General features: G+C 44.2%; 1 protein-coding gene and 1 long non-coding RNA gene across 2 annotated transcripts in view; one reads left to right on the top strand and one right to left on the bottom strand.

Moving 5' to 3' along the window:
* Positions 1-3,338, bottom strand: part of LOC143781357 (uncharacterized) — a 31,013-nt gene extending 27,675 nt beyond the window's left edge. The window contains exon 1 of the long non-coding RNA XR_013216675.1: positions 3,249-3,338. This is a non-coding gene — a long non-coding RNA (uncharacterized LOC143781357). The remainder of the gene's footprint in view (positions 1-3,248) is intronic.
* Positions 3,339-4,459: 1,121 nt separating this feature from the next.
* LOC143781355 (zinc finger BED domain-containing protein 6-like) lies at positions 4,460-16,257 on the top strand. The gene is made up of 2 exons (XM_077267919.1): positions 4,460-4,547; positions 12,746-16,257. The coding sequence occupies exon 2, from the start codon at positions 12,934-12,936 to the stop codon at positions 16,186-16,188; it is 3,255 nt and encodes a 1,084-aa protein (XP_077124034.1). The 5' UTR covers positions 4,460-4,547; positions 12,746-12,933; the 3' UTR covers positions 16,189-16,257.
* Positions 16,258-27,387: the final 11,130 nt, after the last annotated feature.

Raw genomic sequence — 27,387 nt, 5'->3', positions numbered from 1 at the left:
GCGGCGCCGACGCTGCGGCGCACAACGCAAATGTGAACGTAGCCTAAGCTCCACCATGGGGAAAAAAATTCCTTCCCGACCCCACATACGGCAATCAGACTAGTTCCCTGGATCAACGCCTTATCAAGGAATCTAGTGTATATACCCTGTAACATTATACTTTACAAGAAAGGCATCCAGTCCCCTCTTAAATTTAAGTAATGAATCACTCATTACAACATCATACGGCAGAGAGTTCCATAGTCTCACTGCTCTTACAGTAAAGAATCCGCGTCTGTTATTATGCTTAAACCTTCTTTCCTCCAGACGTAGAGGATGCCCCCTTGTCCCTGTCACCGGTCTATGATTAAAAAGATCATCAGAAAGGTCTTTGTACTGTCCCCTCATATATTTATACATTAACATAAGATCACCCCTTAGTCTTCGTTTTTCCAAACTAAATAGCCCCAAGTGTAATAACCTATCTTGGTATTGCAGACCCCCCAGTCCTCTAATAACCTTGGTCGCTCTTCTCTGCACCCGCTCCAGTTCAGCTATGTCTTTCTTATACACCGGAGACCAGAACTGTGCACAGTATTCTAAGTGTGGTCGCACTAGTGACTTGTATAGAGGTAAAATTATGTTCTCCTCATGAGCATCTATGCCTCTTTTACTGCATCCCATTATTTTATTTGCCTTTGTAGCAGCTGCCTGACACTGGCCACTGAATATGAGTTTGTCATCCACCCATACACCCAGGTCTTTTTCATTGACGGTTTTGCCCAGAGTTTTAGAATTAAGCACATAGTTATACATCTTATTACTTCTACCCAAGTGCATGACCTTACATTTATCCCCATTAAAACTCATTTGCCATTTATCAGCCCAAGCTTCTAGTTTACATAAATCATCCTGTAATATAAAATTGTCCTCCCCTGTATTGATTACCCTGCAGAGTTTAGTGTCATCTGCAAATATTGAAATTCTACTCTGAATGCCCCCTACAAGGTCATTAATAAATATGTTAAAAAGAAGAGGGCCCAATACTGACCCCTGTGGTACCCCACTGCTAACCGCAACCAAGTCCGAGTGTGCTCCATTAATAACCACCCATAACCAGCCTATTCCTCTGGCTGCAGCATTCAAGATGGATTGGAGAGGAGAAAGTTTGGTAAGAGGGAGACCGATCAGAAGAGAGTTGCTGTAGTCCAGACGGGAATGAATAAGAGCGACAGTAAGAGTCTTAGCAGTTTCAACGGTGAGAAAAGGTCGGATTCTGGAGATGTTTTTAAGATGCAGGTGACAAGAGCGAGTGAGTGATCGGATGTAGGGAGGAAAGGAAAGTTCGGAGTCGAATATGACCCCAAGACAGCGGGCATGCTGCAGGGGAGTTATGGTTGAACCCTCCAGGGTAATTTCGATGTTGGGTAGAGACAGGTTAGTAGAAGGGAGAAACACAAGAAGTTCCGTTTTGGAGAGATTTACTTTCCGGTAGAGGGAGGACATGATGCAGCTGATCGGCCTCATTCCTGGTAGTGCTCAGTGACAACCAACATGGCCGTCCTTACTGGGGCTTTATCGGATTCCTGTATTACTATTACAGTGCCTACAAGTAGTATTCAACCCCCTGCAGATTTAGCAGGTTTAATAAGATGCAAATAAGTTAGAGCCTTCAAACTTCAAACAAGAGCAGGATTTATTAACAGATGCATAAATCTTACAAACCAAAAAGTTTTGTTGCTCAGTTAAATTTTTATAAATTTTAAACATAAAAGTGTGGGTCAATTATTATTCAACCCCTAGGTTTAATATTTTGTGGAATAACCTTTGTTTGCAATTACAGCTAATAATCGTCTTTTATAAGACCTGATCAGGCCGGCACAGGTCTCTGGAGTTATCTTGGCCCACTCCTCCATGCAGATCTTCTCCAAGTTATCTAGGTTCTTTGGGTGTCTCATGTGGACTTTAATCTTGAGCTCCTTCCACAAGTTTTCAATTGGGTTAAGGTCAGGAGACTGACTAGGCCACTGCAACACCTTGATTTTTTGCCTCTTGAACCAGGCCTTGGTTTTCTTGGCTGTGTGCTTTGGGTCGTTGTCTTGTTGGAAGATGAAATGACGACCCATCTTAAGATCCTTGATGGAGGAGCGGAGGTTCTTGGCCAAAATCTCCAGGTAGGCCGTGCTATCCATCTTCCCATGGATGCGGACCAGATGGCCAGGCCCCTTGGCTGAGAAACAGCCCCACAGCATGATGCTGCCACCACCATGCTTGACTGTAGGGATGGTATTCTTGGGGTCGTCTGCAGTGCCATCCAGTCTCCAAACGTCACGTGTGTGGTTGGCACCAAAGATCTCGATCTTGGTCTCATCAGACCAGAGAACCTTGAACCAGTCAGTCTCAGAGTCCTCCAAGTGATCATGAGCAAACTGTAGACGAGCCTTGACATGATGCTTTGAAAGTAAAAGGTACCTTACGGGCTCGTCTGGAACGGAGACCATTGCGGTGGAGTATGTTACTTATGGTATTGACTGAAACCAATGTCCCCACTGCCATGAGATCTTCCCGGAGCTCCTTCCTTGTTGTCCTTGGGTTAGCCTTGACTCTTCGGACAAGCCTGGCCTCGGCATGGGAGGAAACTTTCAAAGGCTGTCCAGGCCGTGGAAGGCTAACAGTAGTTCCATAAGCCTTCCACTTCCGGATGATGCTCCCAACAGTGGAGACAGGTAGGCCCAACTCCTTGGAAAGGGTTTTGTACCCCTTGCCAGCCTTGTGACCCTCCACGATCTTGTCTCTGATGGCCTTGGAATGCTCCTTTGTCTTTCCCATGTTGACCATGTATGAGTGCTGTTCACAAGTTTGGGGAGGGTCTTAAATAGTCAGAAAAGGCTGGAAAAAGAGATAATTAATCCAAACATGTGAAGCTCATTGTTCTTTGTGCCTGAACTACTTCTTAATACTTTAGGGGAACCAAACAGAATTCTGGTGGGTTGAGGGGTTGAATAATAAATGACCCTCTGAAAAGACTTTTCACAATTTAAAAAAAAAATAAACAAAGAAATAACATTCTTTTTTGCTGCAGTGCATTTCACACTTCCAGGCTGATCTACAGTCCAAATGTCACAATGCCAAGTTAATTCCAAATGTGTAAACCTGCTAAATCTGCAGGGGGTTGAATACTACTTGTAGGCACTGTACATCTGACACTAATGATAAGTGAGTACACCCTTCTCATCACCTCGCACTATATTATCACTGTGTAGGCTTACCGTTCAGGATCTAGGAAAGCTGGGTGGCAGGCCCTATATTGCGCATCTGTCTGCACATTTTCAGGCACCAACTTTCCAAATACAAGTTATTTCCTAATTCTCTGCTGGGGAGAAACTGGTTAATAAGAGAATGCAGGAATGTGCCACTATACCTAGATATGAGGGGGTGTTCTTAAAGGGAACCTGTCACCACGTTTTTGGAAGATGGGATAAAAATAGCGTTAAATAGGGGCAGAGGTGGGCGTTACATTAGTGTGTGTGTTATGCGTTTATTACCCACCTAAGTTGCCGAAATAACTTTGCAAAGTCTCCGTTTTCGCCTGTCAATCAGGCTGGTCAGGTCACATGGGCGTGGTGTCTTCACCCAGATTTGGCGTAGTTTTCCGTTGGTGGCGTAGTGGTGTGCGCATGCCCAAAGTCCGGAATCCTCTTCCAGGGGATTTAAAATAGCGCGGTGTTCGTTATTGCATTGGTGATCGGTGGGCGCGGCCATCTTCCTTTGGCCGCGCGTGCGCAGAAGCGGCGCTCTGCTGGCCGCGGCTTCAGGAAAATGGCCGCGGGATGCCGCGCGTGCGCAGATGGATATCGCGGCGGCCATTTTCCTGAAGCCGCGGCCAGCAGAGCGCCGCTTCTGCGCACGCGCGGCCAAAGGAAGATGGCCGCGCCCACCGATCACCAATGCAATAACGAACACCGCGCTATTTTAAATCCCCTGGAAGAGGATTCCGGACTTTGGGCATGCGCACACCACTACGCCACCAACGGAAAACTACGCCAAATCTGGGGGAAGACAACGCCCATGCGACCTGACCAGCCTGATTGACAGGCGAAAACGGAGACTTTGCAAAGTTATTTCGGCAACTTAGGTGGGTAATAAACGCATAACACACACACTAATGTAACGCCCACCTCTGCCCCTATTTAACGCTATTTTTATCCCATCTTCCAAAAACGTGGTGACAGGTTCCCTTTAAAGATGCGGAGTACAGCCACTAACGAGGCTGCTGGGCTTTACCATTATTGCCACCAGTATAGGGAGGTCTGCAGTGAGGGTAAAGGATCGTACCATTACTGACCAACAGTGAGGGAAGGAAATGGTTACTTACATTCAGTCTTAAGGGTTATACCATTACACCGAGCAGTGAGGGGAGGAATAGGAAATGCTGATTTCTCCTCTGTGAGTGCAGAACACACAAACCTTTATGAAAACGTCCAACTTCTCACATAAGATGGTACAATCCACTGGAGGGTGTGGCCTGAAGGAAGGAATGGCTGCTCACTGAGTCCTGAGCCTCCCAGGTAACAACAACATCTCCTCATACACCGCACTGATAATAGGGGGAGACCAGGGCTCAACTATAGAGACAGCGCAGAGAAATGTATGTACACAGCGACTGCACCAGCAGAATAGTGAGTGCAGCTCTGGAGTATAATACAGGATTTAACTCAGGATCAGTAATGTAATGTATGTATACAGTGACTGCACCAGCAGAATAGTGAGTGCAGCTCTGGGGTATAATACAGGAGGTAATTCAGGATCAGTAATGTAATGTATGTACACAGTGACTGCACCAGCAGAATAGTGAGTGCAGCTCTGGAGTATAATACAGGAGGTAATTCAGGATCAGTAATGTAATGTATGTACACAGTGACTGCACCAGCAGAATAGTGAGTGCAGCTCTGGAGTATAATACAGGAGGTAATTCAGGATCAGTAATGTAATGTATGTACACAGTGACTGCACCAGCAGAATAGTGAGTGCAGCTCTGGAGTATAATACAGGATGTAACTCAGGATCAGTAATGTAATGTATGTACACAGTGACTGCACCAGCAGAATAGTGAGTGCAGCTCTGGAGTATAATACAGGAGGTAATTCAGGATCAGTAATGTAATGTATGTACACAGTGACTGCACCAGCAGAATAGTGAGTGCAGCTCTGGAGTATAATACAGGATGTAACTCAGGATCAGTAATGTATGTACACAGTGACTGCACCAGCAGAATAGTGAGTGCAGCTCTGGGGTATAATACATGAGGGTAACTCAGGATCAGTAATGTAATGTATGTACACAGTGACTGCACCAGCAGAATAGTGAGTGCAGCTCTGGGGTATAATACATGAGGGTAACTCAGGATCAGTAATGTAATGTATGTACACAGTGACTGCACCAGCAGAATAGTGAGTGCAGCTCTGGAGTATAATACAGGATGTAACTCAGGATCAGTAATGTATGTACACAGTGACTGCACCAGCAGAATAGTGAGTGCAGCTCTGGGGTATAATACAGGAGGTAACTCAGGATCAGTAATGTAATGTATGTACACAGTGACTGCACCAGCAGAATAGTGAGTGCAGCTCTGGGGTATAATACAGGAGGTAACTCAGGATCAGTAATGTAATGTATGTACACAGTGACTGCACCGGCAGAATAGTGAGTGCAGCTCTGGAGGATAATACAGGAGGTAACTCAGGATCAGTAATGTATGTACACAGTGACTGCACCAGCAGAATAGTGAGTGCAGCTCTGGAGTATAATACAGGATGTAACTCAGGATCAGTAATGTATGTACACAGTGACTGCACCAGCAGAATAGTGAGTACAGCTCTGGGGTATAATACAGGATGTAACTCAGGATCAGTAATGTAATGTATGTACACAGTGACTGCACCAGCAGAATAGTGAGTGCAGCTCTGGGGTATAATACAGGATGTAACTCAGGATCAGTAATGTAATGTATGTACACAGTGACTGCACCAGCAGAATAGTGAATGCAGCTCTGGAGTATAATACAGGATGTAACTCAGGATCAGTATTGTAATGTAAGTACACAGTGACTGCACCAGCAGAATAGTGAGTGCAGCTCTGGAGTATAATACAGGATGTAACTCAGGATCAGTAATGTAATGTATGTACATAGTGACTGCACCAGCAGAATAGTGAGTGCAGCTCTGGAGTATAATACAGGATGTAACTCAGGATCAGTAATGTAATGTATGTACACAGTGACTGCACCAGCAGAATAGTGAGTGCAGCTCTGGGGTATAATACAGGAGGTAACTCAGGATCAGTAATGTAATGTATGTACACAGTGACTGCACCAGCAGAATAGTGAGTGCAGCTCTGGAGTATAATACAGGATGTAACTGAGGATCAGTAATGTAATGTATGTACACAGTGACTGCACCAGCAGAATAGTGAGTGCAGCTCTGGAGTATAATACAGGAGGTAACTCAGGATCAGTAATGTAATGTATGTACACAGTGACTGCACCAGCAGAATAGTGAGTGCAGCTCTGGAGTATAATACAGGATGTAACTGAGGATCAGTAATATAATGTATGTACACAGTGACGGCACCAGCAGTATAGTGAGTGCAGCTCTGGGGTATAATACAGGATGTAACTCAGGATCAGTAATGTAATGTATGTACACAGTGACTGCACTGGCAGAATAGTGAGTGGAGCTCTGGAGGATAATACAGGATGTAACTCAGGATCAGTAATGTATGTACACAGTGACTGCACCAGCAGAATAGTGAGTGCAGCTCTGGGGTATAATACAGGATGTAACTCCGGATCAGTAATGTAATGTACACAGTGACTGCACCAGCAGAATAGTGAGTGCAGCTCTGGAGTATAATACAGGATGTAACTCAGGATCAGTAATGTATGTACACAGTGACTGCACCAGCAGAATAGTGAGTGCAGCTCTGGGGTATAATACAGGATGTAACTCAGGATCAGTAATGTATGTACACAGTGACTGCACCGGCAGAATAGTGAGTGCAGCTCTGGAGTATAATACAGGATGTAACTCAGGATCAGTAATGTAATGTATGTACACAGTGACTGGACCAGCAGAATAGTGAGTGCAGCTCTGGTGTATAATACTGGATGTAACTCAGGATCAGTAATGTACTGTATGTACACAGTGACTGCACCAGCAGAATAGTGAGTGCAGCTCTGGAGTATAATAAAGGATGTAACTCAGGATCAGTAATGTATGTACACAGTGACTGCACCAGCAGAATAATGAGTGCAGCTCTGGGGTATAATACAGGATGTAACTCAGGATCAGTAATGTATGTACACAGTGACTGCACCAGCTGAATAGTGAGTGCAGCTCTGGGGTATAATACAGGAGGTAACTCAGGATCAGTAATGTAATGTATGTACACAGTGACTGCACCAGCAGAATAGTGAGTGCAGCTCTGGAGTATAATACAGGATGTAACTCAGGATCAGTAATGTAATGTATGTACACAGTGACTGCACCAGCAGAATAGTGAGTGCAGCTCTGGAGTATAATACAGGATGTGACTCAGGATCAGTAATGTAATGTATGTACACAGTGACTGCACCAGCAGAATAGTGAGTGCAGCTCTGGAGTATAATACAGGAGGTAACTCAGGATCAGTAATGTAATGTATGTACACAGTGACTGCACCAGCAGAATAGTGAGTGCAGCTCTGGGGTATAATACAGGATGTAACTCAGGATCAGTAATGTATGTACACAGTGACTGCACCAGCAGAATAGTGAGTGCAGCTCTGGGGTATAATACAGGATGTAACTCAGGATCAGTAATGTAATGCATGTACACAGTGACTGCACCAGCAGAATAGTGAGTGCAGCTCTGGGGTATAATACAGGATGTAACTCAGGATCAGTAATGTAATGTATGTACACAGTGACTGCACCAGCAGAATAGTGAGTGCAGCTCTGGAGTATAATACAGGATGTAACTGAGGATCAGTAATATAATGTATGTACACAGTGACTGCACCAGCAGAATAGTGAGTGCAGCTCTGGAGTATAATACAGGATGTAACTCAGGATCAGTAATGTATGTACACAGTGACTGCACCAGCAGAATAGTGAGTGCAGCTCTGGGGTATAATACAGGATGTAACTCAGGATCAGTAATGTAATGTATGTACACAGTGACTGCACCAGCAGAATAGTGAGTGCAGCTCTGGGGTATAATACAGGATGTAACTTAGGATCAGTAATGTAATGTATGTACACAGTGACTGCACTGGCAGAATAGTGAGTGGAGCTCTGGAGGATAATACAGGATGTAACTCAGGATCAGTAATGTAATGTATGTACACAGTGACTGCACCAGCAGAATAGTGAGTGCAGCTCTGGGGTATAATACAGGATGTAACTCCGGATCAGTAATGTAATGTACACAGTGACTGCACCAGCAGAATAGTGAGTGCAGCTCTGGAGTATAATACAGGATGTAACTCAGGATCAGTAATGTATGTACACAGTGACTGCACCAGCAGAATAGTGAGTGCAGCTCTGGGGTATAATACAGGATGTAACTCAGGATCAGTAATGTATGTACACAGTGACTGCACCGGCAGAATAGTGAGTGCAGCTCTGGAGTATAATACAGGATGTAACTCAGGATCAGTAATGTAATGTATGTACACAGTGACTGCACCAGCAGAATAGTGAGTGCAGCTCTGGAGTATAATACAGGATGTAACTCAGGATCAGTAATGTAATGTATGTACACAGTGACTGCACCAGCAGAATAGTGAGTGCAGCTCTGGAGTATAATACAGGATGTGACTCAGGATCAGTAATGTAATGTATGTACACAGTGACTGCACCAGCAGAATAGTGAGTGCAGCTCTGGAGTATAATACAGGAGGTAACTCAGGATCAGTAATGTAATGTATGTACACAGTGACTGCACCAGCAGAATAGTGAGTGCAGCTCTGGGGTATAATACAGGATGTAACTCAGGATCAGTAATGTATGTACACAGTGACTGCACCAGCAGAATAGTGAGTGCAGCTCTGGGGTATAATACAGGATGTAACTCAGGATCAGTAATGTAATGCATGTACACAGTGACTGCACCAGCAGAATAGTGAGTGCAGCTCTGGGGTATAATACAGGATGTAACTCAGGATCAGTAATGTAATGTATGTACACAGTGACTGCACCAGCAGAATAGTGAGTGCAGCTCTGGAGTATAATACAGGATGTAACTGAGGATCAGTAATATAATGTATGTACACAGTGACTGCACCAGCAGAATAGTGAGTGCAGCTCTGGAGTATAATACAGGATGTAACTCAGGATCAGTAATGTATGTACACAGTGACTGCACCAGCAGAATAGTGAGTGCAGCTCTGGGGTATAATACAGGATGTAACTCAGGATCAGTAATGTAATGTATGTACACAGTGACTGCACCAGCAGAATAGTGAGTGCAGCTCTGGGGTATAATACAGGATGTAACTCAGGATCAGTAATGTAATGTGTGTACACAGTGACTGCACCAGCAGAATAGTGAGTGCAGCTCTGGAGTATAATACAGGATATAACTCAGGATCAGTAATGTAATGTATGTACACAGTGACTGCACCAGCAGAACAGTGAGTGCAGCTCTGGAGTATAATACAGGAGGTAACTCAGGATCAGTAATGTAATGTATGTACACAGTGACTGCACCAGCAGAATAGTGAGTACAGCTCTGGAGTATAATACAGGATATAACTCAGGATTAGTAATGTAATGTATGTACACAGTGACTGCACCAGCAGAATAGTGAGTGCAGCTCTGGAGTATAATACAGGATGTAACTCAGGATCAGTAATGTAATGTATGTACACAGTGACTGCACCGGCAGAATAGTGAGTGCAGCTCTGGGGTATAATACAGGATGTAACTCAGGATCAGTAATGTATGTACACAGTGACTGCACCAGCAGAATAGTGAGTGCAGCTCTGGAGTATAATACAGGATGTAACTCAGGATCAGTAATGTAATGTATGTACACAGTGACTGCACCGGCAGAATAGTGAGTGCAGCTCTGGGGTATAATACAGGATGTAACTCAGGATCAGTAATGTATGTACACAGTGACTGCACCAGCAGAATAGTGAGTTCAGCTCTGGAGTATAATACAGGATGTAACTCAGGATCAGTAATGTAATGTATGTACACAGTGACTGCACCAGCAGAATAGTGAGTGCAGCTCTGGGGTATAATACAGGATGTAACTCAGGATCAGTAATGTAATGTATGTACACAGTGACTGCACCAGCAGAATAGTGAGTGCAGCTCTGGAGTATAATACAGGATGTAACTCAGGATCAGTAATGTAATGCATGTACACAGTGACTGCACCAGCAGAATAGTGAGTGCAGCTCTGGAGTATAATACAGGATGTAACTGAGGATCAGTAATATAATGTATGTACACAGTGACTGCACCAGCAGAATAGTGAGTGCAGCTCTGGAGTATAATACAGGATATAACTCAGGATCAGTAATGTAATGTATGTACACAGTGACTGCACCAGCAGAATAGTGAGTGCAGCTCTGGGGTATAATACAGGATGTAACTCAGGATCAGTAATGTAATGTATGTACACAGTGACTGCACCGGCAGAATAGTGAGTGCAGCTCTGGGGTATAATACAGGATGTAACTCAGGATCAGTAATGTATGTACACAGTGACTGCACCAGCAGAATAGTGAGTGCAGCTCTGGAGTATAATACAGGATGTAACTCAGGATCAGTAATGTAATGTATGTACACAGTGACTGCACCGGCAGAATAGTGAGTGCAGCTCTGGGGTATAATACAGGATGTAACTCAGGATCAGTAATGTATGTACACAGTGACTGCACCAGCAGAATAGTGAGTTCAGCTCTGGAGTATAATACAGGATGTAACTCAGGATCAGTAATGTAATGTATGTACACAGTGACTGCACCAGCAGAATAGTGAGTGCAGCTCTGGAGTATAATACAGGAGGTAACTCAGGATCAGTAATGTAATGTATGTACACAGTGACGGCACCAGCAGATTAGTGAGTGCAGCTCTGGAGTATAATACAGGATGTAACTCAGGATCAGTAATGTAATGTATGTACACAGTGACTGCACCAGCAGAATAGTGAGTGCAGCTCTGGAGTATAATACAGGATGTAACTCAGGATTAGTAATGTATGTACACAGTGACTGCACCAGCAGAATAGTGAGTGCAGCTCTGGGGTATAATACAGGATGTAACTCAGGATCAGTAATGTATGTACACAGTGACTGCACCAGCAGAATAGTGAGTGCAGCTCTGGAGTATAATACAGGATGTAACTCAGGATCAGTAATGTAATGTATGTACACAGTGACTGCACCGGCAGAATAGTGAGTGCAGCTCTGGGGTATAATACAGGATGTAACTCAGGATCAGTAATGTATGTACACAGTGACTGCACCAGCAGAATAGTGAGTTCAGCTCTGGAGTATAATACAGGATGTAACTCAGGATCAGTAATGTAATGTATGTACACAGTGACTGCACCAGCAGAATAGTGAGTGCAGCTCTGGAGTATAATACAGGAGGTAACTCAGGATCAGTAATGTAATGTATGTACACAGTGACGGCACCAGCAGATTAGTGAGTGCAGCTCTGGAGTATAATACAGGATGTAACTCAGGATCAGTAATGTAATGTATGTACACAGTGACTGCACCAGCAGAATAGTGAGTGCAGCTCTGGAGTATAATACAGGATGTAACTCAGGATTAGTAATGTATGTACACAGTGACTGCACCAGCAGAATAGTGAGTGCAGCTCTGGGGTATAATACAGGATGTAACTCAGGATCAGTAATGTATGTACACAGTGACTGCACCAGCAGAATAGTGAGTGCAGCTCTGGGGTATAATACAGGATGTAACTCAGGATCAGTAATATATGTACACAGTGACTGCACCAGCAGAATAGTGAGTGCAACTCTGGGGTATAATACAGGATGTAACTCAGGATCAGTAATGTATGTACACAGTGACTGCACCAGCAGAATAGTGAGTGCAGCTCTGGAGTATAATACAGGATGTAACTCAGGATCAGTAATGTATGTACACAGTGACTGCACCAGCAGAATAGTGAGTGCAGCTCTGGGGTATAATACAGGATGTAACTCAGGATCAGTAATGTATGTACACAGTGACTGCACCAGCTGAATAGTGAGTGCAGCTCTGGGGTATAATACAGGAGGTAACTCAGGATCAGTAATGTATGTACACAGTGACTGCACCAGCTGAATAGTGAGTGCAGCTCTGGGGTATAATACAGGAGGTAACTCAGGATCAGTAATGTAATGTATGTACACAGTGACTGCACCAGCAGAATAGTGAGTGCAGCTCTGGAGTATAATACAGGATATAACTCAGGATCAGTAAAGTAATGTATGTACACTGTGACTGCACCAGCAGAATAGTGAGTGCAGCTCTGGAGTATAATACAGGATGTAACTCAGGATCAGTAATGTAATGTATGTACACAGTGACTGCACCAGCAGAATAGTGAGTGCAGCTCTGGGGTATAATACAGGAGGTAACTCAGGATCAGTAATGTAATGTATGTACGCAGTGACTGCACCACTGTTTGTATAAAAGTGATGGTGTCTTTTAGTTATAACATTAGTGGTATTTATTACAGTTGCTTCTCTTTTTACAGCTTTGTTCGTCTAAACATTTCATCAAGATAATTCTGAAAATTCCAGTCTCCGTCTGAGTGTGAGAAATCATGTCTTCCAGAATAATCATCGTTAACAACTAATATTTGAACTTACAAAACCCGAATGATGCCCCAACAAACCTGCAGTCCATACAGAGCTGTGTAGTAGATCCACTGTTAGTGTCGTCATGTCAGAAGACCTTACAGGACGCCTTGTAGAGTGTGACTCAGTACAAGACCCGCTCCCTCAAGCAATGGATGCAGACAATGTTGAGTTTTTGGATAAAGATTATTCAGAGTGTGAAATAAGTGAAATGAAAAAATCACAAACGGAAACTGTTTCTGAAATCGAAATCAAGTTAGAATCCAGCGATGATGATGTTTCTTCATGGTCAATATCTTTTCCGAGGAAAAAAAAAGGAGCAAACCTAAATGCCTTGGTTTTGAGGTCTGATCCAGAAAAATGTCAAGGTGAGGATGAAAGGTCTCTGAATATGATCAGTAATTCTCAGTACTCTACTCCTTTAGTGGTCCGGCCAACCAGGAAGAGAAAGTCCACATCTGAAGTCTGGCAATTTTTCTGCCGCGACCCTACAATTATCTCCAGGGCTATTTGTGGTCTCTGTCGTATGAGTGTCAGCCGGGGTAAGTTAGGGGGCAGGTTTGGCACCACTGCTCTAAAACGCCATTTGGAGAGTAAACATCCCCAACAATGGGCACAACGAAGGTCTATGAAAATCCAAAAGTTGGATGGAGAAGAGGAAGAAGAGGAAGTTTATGAGGATGAAGATGAAAAAGAAGAGTCTTACCAAAACCTGTTCAGTGTGGGCATTGCGCAATTACTTTATCAAAGGCGTATGTCAAGTGGGAAAAATCCTCTGGTGTGGCCTGAAGCTCATGGCTCCCCCAAAACATATGAGATCATTGACTCTAGCGATGAGGAAGAGGAGAAGGAAAGAGGAGAAAGCACTATGGTGGAATTTGGAGAAGAGATGAACAGTAAAAAGAGGAAGGCTGAGCAGGTTACCAGCTTTGACAATTTTGACTCTGACTCCAATATTCTTATTGATACCAGAAATCCTTCCAACCCCTCACCTGGGCTAGAGAAGACACAACACCTAGTTTCACGGACCTTCAGCTCTACAGATTATTATCCTGTCCCAGCAGGAGCTCGTCGACGAAAGTCTGCTTCTGCTGTATGGCGGTTCTTCTCCCTTGACCGTACAAATATTTGCCGAGCTATTTGCAATATGTGCCAAGCAAGTGTTGGTCGTGGGAAACTAGGAGGTCATTTTGGAACTTCAGCTCTTATGAGACATCTTGAAGGAAAACATCCGTTAGAGTGGAGCAGAGGGAAAATTAATAAGCCTAAGAGCTTCAGTGTGATTGAAGATGAGGATGAAGAGGCGGATGATCCAGTTGTGTATCCTCAACCATCTTTTGGTCAGTTTGGGTCAACTAGTTTCAGTATGTATCCTCCCGAGATGTCGGGAGACCTTAACCCAATGCTCCACACTGTGCCCATAGTGTTTGACAATGAGAACGAAGATGCCGAGAGATCAAGTAGTAATGGCATTTCTTTTAAGGAAACTATTCTGGAACCAACTAGCATTATTCTGAAAGCAAATGGAAAATACCCTTCCGATCACCCCAAGGCCCAATCCTGGAACAGGAATATCACTGAACTAATGTGTGAGATGACCCTCCCCTACTCGTTCATTACCTCTAAAGCATTTCAGAAGTTTATGGCACAGGCAGACCCTCACTACTCAGTTCCTACGAGATCCTTCTTCTCTGGAAAGGCCGTTCCTCAGCTTTATGAGGCAGTGTGTGAGAGGATAGTTAGTGATTTAAAGATGTCAGGATGTCCTCAAGTCCACATCACAGCCCATGTGTGGTCCAGTGACCTTACCATGAATTATTTAGCCCTAACAGCCCACTGGGTGATTTTAAGACCAGATGCCGATCAGTCTACAGAGAGGATGTATGCTGTCATATGCATTAAACGCTTTCCCAAGGAATATACAGAGGGCAATATCCAACAGGAATTAGTTCGACAAGTTAGTTTGTGGCTTGCGCCCAATGCTCTCTGCCCCGGTTTCTTTGTCTCCAGCAGAGATTCTAGTGTTATCCATGCAATTATAGGAGCAAATTACACATATGTACCTTGCTTTACCAATTCACTAAACCTGTTGGTTATGGATTTCCTACAGAATAATCGCTACATTGCAGGAATGCTCACCATGGCCAGAAAAGTGTGCAGCCACTTTAGCAACTCATCCAGAGCGAGAAGAATCCTTAGTGATCTCCAGTTCCAAAATAATCTGCCCAAGCATTCTCTAAAATTTGAAACTCTGTCTAATTGGACCTCGACTTTCTACATGTTGCAGAGACTCCTAGAGCAGCAGAGAACTGTCCAGGAATACTTAGTGAGGCATAAAGTGGAAACTGTTGACATTCATCTAAGTTCTTGTCACTGGAACCTCATGGCATCACTGGTGGATCTTTTACAACCCTTCGAGATGGCCATACGAGAAGTCAATGCCAGTCATTCCTCAATCAGTCAGGTGTTGCCAGAACTTCGGTATCTTCATATCTTTCTGAAACAAATTAGAGGACATTTTGAAAGCAAAGGAGATGCTAACGGGGTTGTTCTTGCTGATAGTTTTGCTTTTAAACTCTCTACGGACTATGGTATCAATGAAATGTTCCAAAAGGAAGAGTTTGTTTTGGCCACCTTGCTGGATCCACGTTTCAAGGGAAGAATTGAAGCGATATTGCCTCCCGACTCAGATATTGACCATTGGAAGCAAGTTCTTGTTAAGAAAGTAAAAGAGGTCATGTCTTCATCTTCTATTTACTCGGCCTCCCAGGGAAATCACTCGGCCTCTCAAAGTAGAGAAGAGAGTCAGTCTCATCTATTAACCAGTAAACATTTTGACATGGAGTCCAGTGGGATGACTATGGCTCCACAGTGGAGGAAAAACATGGGGTCTCCACCTTTAATCCACAAGGAGAAATCATTAATTGAACATTTGGAGAGTGTTGGCCTCTTGGCCTCCAAGTCCACTGGGGCTTCCTTGTCAACGGAGAGCCATTCTGCATGCGTCATGGTGGAGAGATATTTCCAAGACAATAAAACCATTGGAGCAAAGGTTGACCCTTTGATCTACTGGCAAAAACGCTCATGTCTTTGGCCATCACTAACGAAATTGGCCATTATGTACCTGACATGTCCTCCTTCAAGTGTGTTTGCAGAATCAGTCTTTAAAGCTCCTCGGAACTTCATGGACACCCAACGTCGACCAGACTTCATGGAGGGGATGGAACACATTGTATTCCTGAAGGTCAATCTGGAGAACTTCCCCAATTATAATCCACCACCTCTTATCTTCTCCTCCGACAACGAGATGGACCAAAGTGACAGTGATGAGGGATTCTAGACTTGTGTATCATATGCTCAACAGTCTATGATTACGAAAATACAAGATATAATAAAGTCCTGAATCTCATGGGATTTGTGTCTGTGGTAAAGAGATTATATGTTTGAAAATGTCTTGGTTCTCTGGATCACAGTTTTTTTTTTCGCTACACATGTAGTTTGTTGTAGATGTCATTTCTTTTAACCCCTTAATTACCAAACCAATTTTGACCCCAATGACCAAGCCAAATTTTACCACTGTCACTTTATGAGGTCATAATTCTGGAACGCTTCAACGGATTCCACTGATTCTGAGATTGTTTTCTCATTATACATTGTACTTCATGATAATGATAAAACGTCTTCGATATGACTTGCGTTTATTTGTGAAAAATATGGGAATTGGGTGAAAACATTTTAATTCTTATGCCCTTAAATCAGAGAGTCGTGTCACACAAAGTAGTTAATAAATAACGTTTCCCACATGTCTACTTTACATCAACACAATTTTGGAACATATTTTTTTTGTTAGGAAGTTAGAAGGATTAAAAGTTGACCAGCGATTTCTAATTTTTCCAACAAAATTTACAGAACCATTTTTTTAGGGACCACCTCCCTCACATTTGTAGTGACTCTGAGAGGTCTATATGGCAGAAAATGCCCAAAAGTGACATTCTACAAACTGCACCCTTCAAGGTGCTCAAAACCACATTCAAAAAGTTTATTAACCCTTCAGGTCCATCACAGGAACGGAAGCAATGTGGAAGGAAAAAATGAAATTTTCATATTTTTCACCAAAAATTTACTTTAGAGTCAAACTTGTTTTATTTTCACGACAGTAACAGGAAAAATTGGATCCCAAAATTTGTTGTGCATTTTCTCCTGCGTACCGATACCTTATTTGTGAGGGAAATCTACTGTTTGGGTGCACGGCAAAGCTCAAAAGGGAAGGAGCGCCATTTGTCTTTCGGAATTTGAAATTTGCTGGAATAATTAGCAGATGCCATGTTGCGTTCGGAGAGCCCCTGATGTGCCTAAACAGTGGAAACCTCCACAAGTGACCCCTTTTTGGAAACCACACCCCTCAAGGATTTTATCCAGGGGTATAATGAGCATTTTTGACCCACAGGTACGTCACAGAATTTGATAATATTAGGTCGTCATATTGAATATGTCGTCATTAGTGCAAGTGCTCGCTACTCCAGTTTGCATCGGGTGCTCGGGTATGCACCGAATATTGCGGGTGCTTGAGTGACACGCTCGAGTCCCTTGCCCCGCATGGTTCACAGCTGTTAAACACCCCCCAAATAAAGGGGGGATATGTGATACTCCATCCATACCCAAGCACCCGATGCAAACTTGAGTAGGGAGCACTTGTGCGTAAAACCGTCATATCTTCAGTTTGAGAAAAAAACACTTCTAACCCCAACCCTAACAGAACCCTAACCCCACCTGCAAAGAATGGGAAAAATAAAACATTTTATATTTTTTATCTAACTAAGGGGGCGACAAAGGGGGGGTTTAATTTACTATTTATTTTTATTTTGGTCACTGTGATAGGGTCGATCGCAGTGATCAAAAGGAACCAATAGGAAACATTTCCTATGGTTGCTGGGTACCGGCCGGCAGATCTCAGTGGGCGCACTGCGCATGTGCCCGACATTTTTTTCCCCAGGAAGATGACCACGGGTCGAGGGACAGATCAGGAGGGCTCGGGGATGGCCAAGTTACCCGGGTGTCTCGGGGGGCATCATTTCTCTCTCCTCTGACATGTATATCATGTCAGAAGAGAGAGAAATAATTGAAACAGGCGACACAGATTTGTTTTTATTTGTGATGGCCATTATTCACTGAATAACGTCGATCACGTGATCCGGCCCTGACCATGTCCTCCTGGGTATCAGCCATCCTTGGCAATGAGGGAATAAGTACCCTTATCAGCCACTTTTTTAATGCGTATCGTCAGTTGCTTAGAGGGTTTTTTGTTACAGAGAACTCCAAGACATCTGCATGACAAAATTATACCTGTCTGTAGTCACCACTAGGGGGAGCTCCCTGTATACAGAGATACATGATAAGATCCTGTCTGCAGCCACCACTAGGGGGAGCTCCCTGTATACAGAGATACATGATAAGATCCTGTCTGCAGCCACCACTAGGGGGAGCTCCCTGTATACAGAGATACATGATAAGATCCTGTCTGCAGTCACCACTAGGGGGAGCTCCCTGTATATAGAGATACATGATAAGATCCTGTCTGCAGTCACCACTAGGGGGAGCTCCCTGTATACAGAGATACATGATAAGATCCTGTCTGCAGCCACCACTAGGGGGAGCTCCCTGTATACAGAGATACATGATAAGATATTGTCTGCAGTCACCACTAGGGGGAGCTCCCTGTATACAGAGATACATGATAAGATCCTGTCTGCAGTCACCACTAGGGGGAGCTCCCTGTATACCGAGATACATGATAAGATATTGTCTGCAGTCACCACTAGGGGGAGCTCCCTGTATACAGAGATACATGATAAGATCCTGTCTGCAGTCACCACTAGGGGGAGCTCCCTGTATACAGAGATACATGATAAGATTCTGTGTGCAGCCACCACTAGGGGGAGCTCCCTGTATACAGAGATACATGATAATATTTATCACGGATCCCCTACTCCGTGATGTAACTAATTTGTCACGTGCCTGCTCTCAACATGTGAAGGAACAGATGAATGACCTCGGGGAGACCAAAACATCCAACACTGCGGAGACACCATCACGTGTTTCTCAACGCAGTGATCCAGAACACTGCCCCCATCCCTTATGGGAAATATGCAAACGCATGTAAAGTAAGCTGCGGAGACACCATCACGTGTTTCTCAACGCAAGCAATGAATAGCCAGGCCTTTCTCCGGGAAGGAACAACCACGGGAAGGGCAGCATCCAATAAAGGAGAATATCCAATAAAGGAAGACCACCTATGCCAAGCATGGTATCCATCCACAAACAGCTGTTTCGGGGTTTCCTACTCCACACTGATGAGGGGCAAAACCCCCGAAACAGCTGTTTGTGGATGGATACCATGCTTGGCATAGGTGGTCTTCCTTTATTGGATATTCTCCTTTATTGGATGCTGCCCTTCCCGTGGTTGTTCCTTCCCGGAGAAAGGCCTGGCTATTCATTGCTTGCGTTGAGAAACACGTGATGGTGTCTCCGCAGCTTACTTTACATGCGTTTGCATATTTCCCATAAGGGATGGGGGCAGTGTTCTGGATCACTGCGTTGAGAAACACGTGATGGTGTCTCCGCGGCTTTTCTACATGCAATTGCATATTTCCCTTTAGGGATGGGGGCAGTGTTCTGGATCACTGCGTTGAGAAACACGTGATGGTGTCTCCGCAGTGTTGGATGTTTTGGTCTCCCCGAGGCCAATCATCTGTGCCTTTATGGCCTTTCACCAGGCACTGCTCCTAATAGCCAGATTCCTACTCCACACTGATGAGGGGCAAAAACCCCGAAACAGCTGTTTGTGGATGGATACCATGCTTGGCATAGGTGGTCTTCCTTTATTGGATATTCTCCTTTATTGGATGCTGCCCTTCCCGTGGTTGTTCCTTCCTGGAGAAAGGCCTGGCTATTCATTGCTTGCGTTGAGAAACACGTGATGGTGTCTCCGCAGCTTACTTTACATGCTCTCAACATGTGACTTGGGTTGTGCCTGCAAGGGTTAATCTATCTCCCCACCCTCAGTCCAGCATTCAACCTCTGTCCTATGCTGTAATGGGAGCATAAATCACACACCGACCCAGACCACACACCTGCTCATACACTCTGCCGACACTCACCGAATACACGGGCGATGAGTCCCGGAAATATTAATACTAATAATGTCTACCACTCATAAGGTTCACACACCTTAGGCTATGGATTCTTTTAGAACATTCAGGCCATGTGCACACGTTCAGTATTTTTCGCGTTTTTTTTTCGCGTTTTTTCGCTGTAAAAAGTGATAAAAACACAAAAAAAAGCGGAAAAAAAAGCAACATGTTCATTAAATTTGCGGAATTGCGGGGATTCCGCACACCTAGGAATGCACTGATCTGCTTACTTTCCGCATGTGGCTATGCCCACCATGCGGGAAGTAAGCAGATCATTTGCGGTTGATACCCGGGATGGAGGAGAGGAGACTCTCCTCCACAGACTGGGCACCATATAATTGGTAAAAAAAAATAAAAATAAAAAATAGTAATATACTTACCTTCGATGGCCCCCGGAGTCTTCCCGCCTCTCATCGGTGCACGCTGCCGCTTCCATTCCTAGTATAGATGGTGTGTGTGAAGGACCTGCGATGACATCGCGGTCACGTGACCGCAACGTCATTGAAGGTCCTGCACACACCATCTATAGGAACGGAAGCCGCTGAGGAGATCGGCTGTCTGCAGGTGAGTATAACCATTTTTTTTATTTTTTTATTATTTTTAAACATTCTATCTTTTACTATTGATGCTGCATAGGCTGCATCTATAGTAAAAAGTTGGTCACACTTGTCAAACACTGTTTGACAAGTGTGACCAACCTGTCAATCAGTTTTCTAAGCGATGCAACAGATTGCTTGGAAAACTTTAGCATTCTGACAGCTAATTACGCTTGCAAAAATGCTAAAAAAAAAAACGGCAAAAAAAAAGCAAAAAAAAATGTGGATTTCTTGCAGAAAATTTCCGGTTTTCTTTAGGAAATTTCTGCAAGAAATCCTGACGTGTGCACATACCCTCAAGGTTCAACTTGTTAAAGTTTTATACTTTAATACAAAAAGGTTCAGTGCTTACAGTAAGAAAAGGTATAAAAATATGATAATAAAAATACATACAACTTATGCAAAACAGTATAAAAATAAACAGAAGAAACTTACAGAAATCATCTAACTGGTAGTTTGCTTTCTGCTCCATGGGGGGGGGGGGTGTGAATTGAGTTGGTGGAACACATCAGCTTCTCAGGTCGCCCTCACATGTGAACACAATTCTCTGTATACAGGTCTAATTTATAGCTTTGGTCTGGAGGTCAGATTTCTGGATCAGCCCCTCAGGTTAATATAATTGCTTGTTTTGTGATTGGACCACGGCCGCGCCCCCAATGAATATATTATTTTCTCTTGAGATCCTTTGGGTAAAGGTTCTCACAGAGATACTATCAGGCCGTAATTGACATCTCTCTTCCAAGAGCTAGGAGGTGTCAAATGTTCCCTTCCTTCTTGGCTTCCAGCAGGACCCCCTGGTGAGAATGGAGACAGAATTCTACTTGTCTCAGGAAAATACATATTAACACCTGGGTGTGAACCAGCAGCCTTCAGGACAGATGTTCCTAGTCACACAACACCTATACATAAGGTCACTGCACACATATATACAGTATATATATATATATATATATATATATATATATATATATATATATATATGTATATACACACACACATATTTCACCACAATATTCTATCTGCAGTCACCACTAGGGGGAGCTCCCAGTATATATACAAAGATACATAATAAGATCCTGTCTGCAATCACCACTAGAGGGAGCTCCCTGTATACTGATCTGAGATCTCACTGATACAAAAATATATACATGAAAAAATCCATCAGATTTACTTCTCGACTCTCCTCTTAATTACTTCTCTATATAAAGTTGGGACGATGGTCAACATTGGCTTCTCGTGATCTCTGGGCCCTCAGACGGCACTGTATTAAAAACCAGTGAGATTCGGTGTGATGCAAATCACTGTAGGGGCTCAGGAAAATATCCACAATCATCTGTGATCACAGTTCTTCATGCAATCCACAAATGCAACGCCAGCGCAATCATCCGAAGAAGAAGCCAAATCTCAGCACAAAACAGAAACATTGCCGTCTCTGGGCCAACGCTCATTTGTAATGGACAAAATTATGAATATATTCTCTATATCTGTATCGTTCTTTGTATATATATCAGTATTTGTGCATATACCGTATATACAGTGTGTGTGTATATATATATATATATACATTACACACACACATATATATACACCGCATATAGTCGAGTATAAGCCGACCCGAGTATAGGCCGAGGTACCTAATTTTGCCACAAAAAACTGAGAAAACATATTAACTCGAGTACTGATAAACTTCAAAAATAAAAATAAATACCAATCAAAGTAAAATTAATTGAGACATCAGTAGGTTAAATGTTTTTGAATATCCATATTGAATCAGGAGCCCCATATAATGCTCCATACAAAATATGCCCCATATAATACTCATCATATCAGTGCAATTTATGCTGATGTGATTACTGTAGATCTGCTGCTGCAATACAAAAGAAAAGACATACTCACCTCTTGTCGCTGACTGCTGCTCCTCAGCATCGCCGGTTCTCTGCAGTGATTGTTCAAGCAGAGGGCGCGAACTAACCACGTCATCGCATCCTCTGACCTGAACGTCACAGCCAGAGGACGCGGAAGACACAGCACGGCGGTGGAACGGGGACAGGTGAGTCGCAAGTGCCGGCGTCCTGAGCAAGCGGCAGCACAGGCACCTGGCCCCCAAAGCGCGCCAGTGTCCCCGCCTGCTCAGGACACCGGCACTTGTCTCGGTGCCAACGCTGACTGCCGTCCCTGTCATCAGCCACCGGAACACTTACCAAGGCTGCAGGGGAGCACGGACATGTTCCAGAGACGCCGGCAGACCTCCGCACTGGGATCGTGACTTGTGTATAAGCTGAAGGGGTCTTTTTCAGCCATTAAGGGGCTGAAAAACTTGGCTTATACACGAGTATATACGGTATATATAAATATATATATATATATTGCTAAAAAAAATAAAGGGAACACTTAAACAACAGAATCTAACTCCAAGTAAATCAAACTTCTGTGAAACCAAACTGTCCACCTAGGAAGCAACACTTTGACAATCAATTTCACATGCTGTTGTGCAAATGGAATAGACAACAGATGAAAATTATTGGCAATTATCAAGACACACTCAATAAAGGAGTGGTTCTGCAGGTGGGGACCACAGACCACATCTCAGTACCAATGCTTTCTGGCTGATGTTTTGGTCACTTTTGAATGTTGGTTGTGCTTTCACACTCGTGGTAGCATGAGAAAGACTACAACCTGCACAAGTGGCTCAGGTAGTGCAGCTCATCCAGGATGGCACATCAATGCGAGCTGTGGCAGTTTGCTGTGTCTGTCAGCGTAGGGTCCAGAGGCTGGAGGCACTACCGGGAGACAGGCCAGTACACCAGGAGACGTGGAGGGCGCCGTAGGAGGGCAACAACCCAGCAGCAGGACCGCTACCTCAGCCTTTGTGCAAGGAGGAACAGGAGGAGCACTGCCAGAGCCCTGCAAAATGACCTCCAGCAGGCCACAAATGTGCATGTGTCTGCACAAACGGCTAGAAACAGACTCCATGAGGATAGTCTGAGTGCATGACATCCACAGATGGGGGATGTGCTCACAGCCCAACACCGTGCAGGATGCTTGGCATTTGCCACAGAACACCAGGATTGGCAAATTTCCCCACTGGCACCCTGTGCTCTTCACAGATGAAAGCAGGTTCACACTGAGCACATGTGACAGACGTGACAGAGTGTGGAGATGCCGTGGAGAGCGATCTGCTGCCTGCAACATCCTTCAGCATGACCGGTTTGTCAGTGGGTCAGTAATGGTGTGGGGTGGCATTTCTTTGGAGGGCCGCACAGCCCTCCATGTGCTCGCCAGAGGTAGCCTGACTGCTATTAGGTACCGAGATGAGATCCTCAGACCCATTGTGAGACCATATGCTAGTGCGGTTGGCCCTGGGTTCCTCCTAATGCAGGACACTGCCAGACCTCATGTGGCTGGAGTGTGTCAGCAGTTCCTGCAAGATGAAGGCATTGAAGCTATGGACTGGCCCGCCCGTTCCCCAGACCTGAATCCGAATGAACACATCTGGGACATCATGTCTTGCTCCATCCACCAACGTCACGTTGCACCACAGACTGTCCAGGAGTTGGCGGATGCTTTAGTCCAGGTCTGGTAGGAGATCCCTCAGGAGACCATCCACCGCCTCATCAGGAGCATGCTCAGGCGTAGGGAGGTCATACAGGCACGTGGAGGCCACACACACACTACTGAGAATCATTTCCTTGTCTTGAGGCATTCCACTGAAGTTGGATCAGCCTGCAAATTAATTTTCCACTTTGATTTTGAGTATCGCTCCAAATTCAGACTTCCATGGGATATTAGTTTTGATTTACATTGATCATTTTTATGTTTTATTCTTCTCAACACATTCCACTATGTAATGAATAAAGATTTGCAACTGGAATATTTAATTCAGTGATATCTAGGATGTGGGATTGTACTGTTCCCTTTATTTTTTTGAGCAGTATATATATATATATATTATATATATGTATGAGGAGTGGTACTGTGCAGTGTATACAGTATATACAGGACAGGAGGAGTGGTACTGTGCAGTGTATATATACAGGACAGGAGGAGTGGTACTGTGCAGTGTATATATACAGGAGGAGTGGTACTGTGCACTGTATATATAGGAGGAGTGGTACTGTGCAGTATATACAGGACAGGAGGAGTGGTACTGTGCAGTGTATATATACAGGACAGGAGGAGTGGTACTGTGCAGTGTATATATACAGGACAGGAGGAGTGGTACTGTGCGGTGTATATATACAGGACAGGAGGAGTGGTACTGTGCAGTGTATATATACAGGACAGGAGGAGTGGTACTGTGCGGTGTATATATACAGGACAGGAGGAGTGGTACTGTGCGGTGTATATATACAGGACAGGAGGAGTGGTACTGTGCAGTGTATATATACAGGACAGGAGGAGTGGTACTGTGCAGTGTATATATACAGGACAGGAGGAGTGGTACTGTGGAGTGTATATATACAGGACAGGAGGAGTGGTACTGTGCAGTGTATATATACAGGAGGAGTGGTACTGTGCAGTGTATATATACAGGACAGGAGGAGTGGTACTGTGCACTGTATATATAGGAAGAGTGGTACTGTGCAGTATATATATACAGGACAGGAGTGGTACTGTGCAGTGTATATATACAGGACAGGAGGAGTGGTACTGTGCAGTATATATATACAGGACAGGAGGAGCGGTACTGTGCAGTGTATATATACAGGACAGGAGGAGTGGTACTGTGCAGTGTATATATACAGGAGGAGTGGTATTGTGTACTGTATATATACAGGACAGGAGGAGCGGTACTGTGCAGTGTATATATACAGGACAGGAGGAGTTGTACTGTGCAGTGTATATATACAGGAGGAGTGGTACTGTGCAGTGTATATATACAGGACAGGAGGAGTGGTACTGTGCAGTGTATATTATATATACAGGAGGAGTTGTACTGTGCAGTGTATATATACAGGAGGAGTGGTACTGTGCAGTGTATATATACAGGACAGGAGGAGTGGTACTGTGCAGTGTATATATACAGGAGGAGTGGCACTGTGCAGTGTATATATACAGGAGGAGTGGTGCTGTGCAGTGTATATATACAGGAGGAGTGGTACTGTGCAGTGTACAGTATATATACAGGACAGGAGGAGTGGTACTGTGCAGTATATATATACAGGACGGGGGAAGTGGTACTGTGCAGTGTATATATACAGGAGGAGTGGTACTGTGCAGTGTATATATACAGGACAGGAGGAGTGGTACTGTGCAGTGTACAGTATATATACAGGACAGGAGGAGTGGTACTGTGCAGTGTATATATACAGGACAGGAGGAGTGGCACTGTGCAGTGTATATATACAGGAGGAGTGGTACTGTGCAGTGTATATATACAGGACGGGGGAAGTGGTACTGTGCAGTGTATATATACAGGAGGAGTGGTACTGTGCAGTGTATATATACAGGACAGGAGGAGCGGTACTGTGCAGTGTACAGTATATATACAGGACAGGAGGAGTGGTACTGTGCAGTGTATATATACAGGACAGGAGGAGTGGTACTGTGAAGTGTATATATACAGGAGGAGTGGCACTGTGCAGTGTATATATACAGGAGGAGTGGTGCTGTGCAGTGTACAGTATATATACAGGACAGGAGGAGTGGTACTGTGCAGTGTATATATACAGGACAGGAGGAGTGGTACTGTGAAGTGTATATATACAGGAGGAGTGGCACTGTGCAGTGTATATATACAGGAGGAGTGGTACTGTGCAGTGTATATATACAGGACGGGGGAAGTGGTACTGTGCAGTGTATATATACAGGACAGGAGGAGTGGTACTGTGCAGTGTATATATACAGGAGGAGTGGTACTGTGCAGTGTATATATACAGGAGGAGTGGCACTGTGCAGTGTATATATACAGGACGGGGGAAGTGGTACTGTGCAGTGTATATATACAGGACAGGAGGAGTGGTACTGTGCAGTGTATATATACAGGAGGAGTGGTACTGTGCAGTGTATATATACAGGAGGAGTGGCACTGTGCAGTGTATATATACAGGACAGGAGGAGTGGTACTGTGCAGTGTATATATACAGGACAGGAGGAGTGGTACTGTGCAGTGTATATATACAGGAGGAGTGGTACTGTGCAGTGTATATATACAGGAGGAGTGGTACTGTGCAGTGTATATATACAGGAGGAGTGGCACTGTGCAGTGTATATATACAGGACAGGAGGAGTGGTACTGTGCAGTGTATATATACAGGACAGGAGGAGTGGTACTGTGCAGTGTATATATACAGGAGGAGTGGTACTGTGCAGTGTATATATACAGGACAGGAGGAGTGGTACTGTGCACTGTATATATAGGAGGAGTGGTACTGTGCAGTATATACAGGACAGGAGGAGTGGTACTGTGCAGTGTATATATACAGGACAGGAGTGGTACTGTGCAGTGTATATATACAGGACAGGAGGAGTGGTACTGTGCAGTATATATACAGGACAGGAGGAGCGGTACTGTGCAGTGTATATATACAGGACAGGAGGAGTGGTACTGTGCAGTGTATATATACAGGAGGAGTGGTATTGTGTACTGTATATGTACAGGACAGGAGGAGCGGTACTGTGCAGTGTATATATACAGGACAGGAGGAGTTGTACTGTGCAGTGTATATATACAGGAGGAGTGGTACTGTGCAGTGTATATATACAGGACAGGAGTGGTACTGTGCAGTGTATATTATATATACAGGAGGAGTT

The sequence above is a fragment of the Ranitomeya variabilis genome, chromosome 6 (genome assembly GCF_051348905.1).
Source record: "Ranitomeya variabilis isolate aRanVar5 chromosome 6, aRanVar5.hap1, whole genome shotgun sequence".
Classification (NCBI taxonomy): Eukaryota; Metazoa; Chordata; class Amphibia; order Anura; family Dendrobatidae; genus Ranitomeya; species Ranitomeya variabilis.
This window is presented reverse-complemented; position numbering and strand designations above follow the sequence as displayed.

Bases quoted from the DNA above. Each gene is read 5' to 3' on its own strand.
- LOC143781355 (XM_077267919.1), top strand. From the start codon at position 12,934: ATGTCAGAAGACCTTACAGGACGCCTTGTAGAGTGTGACTCAGTACAA.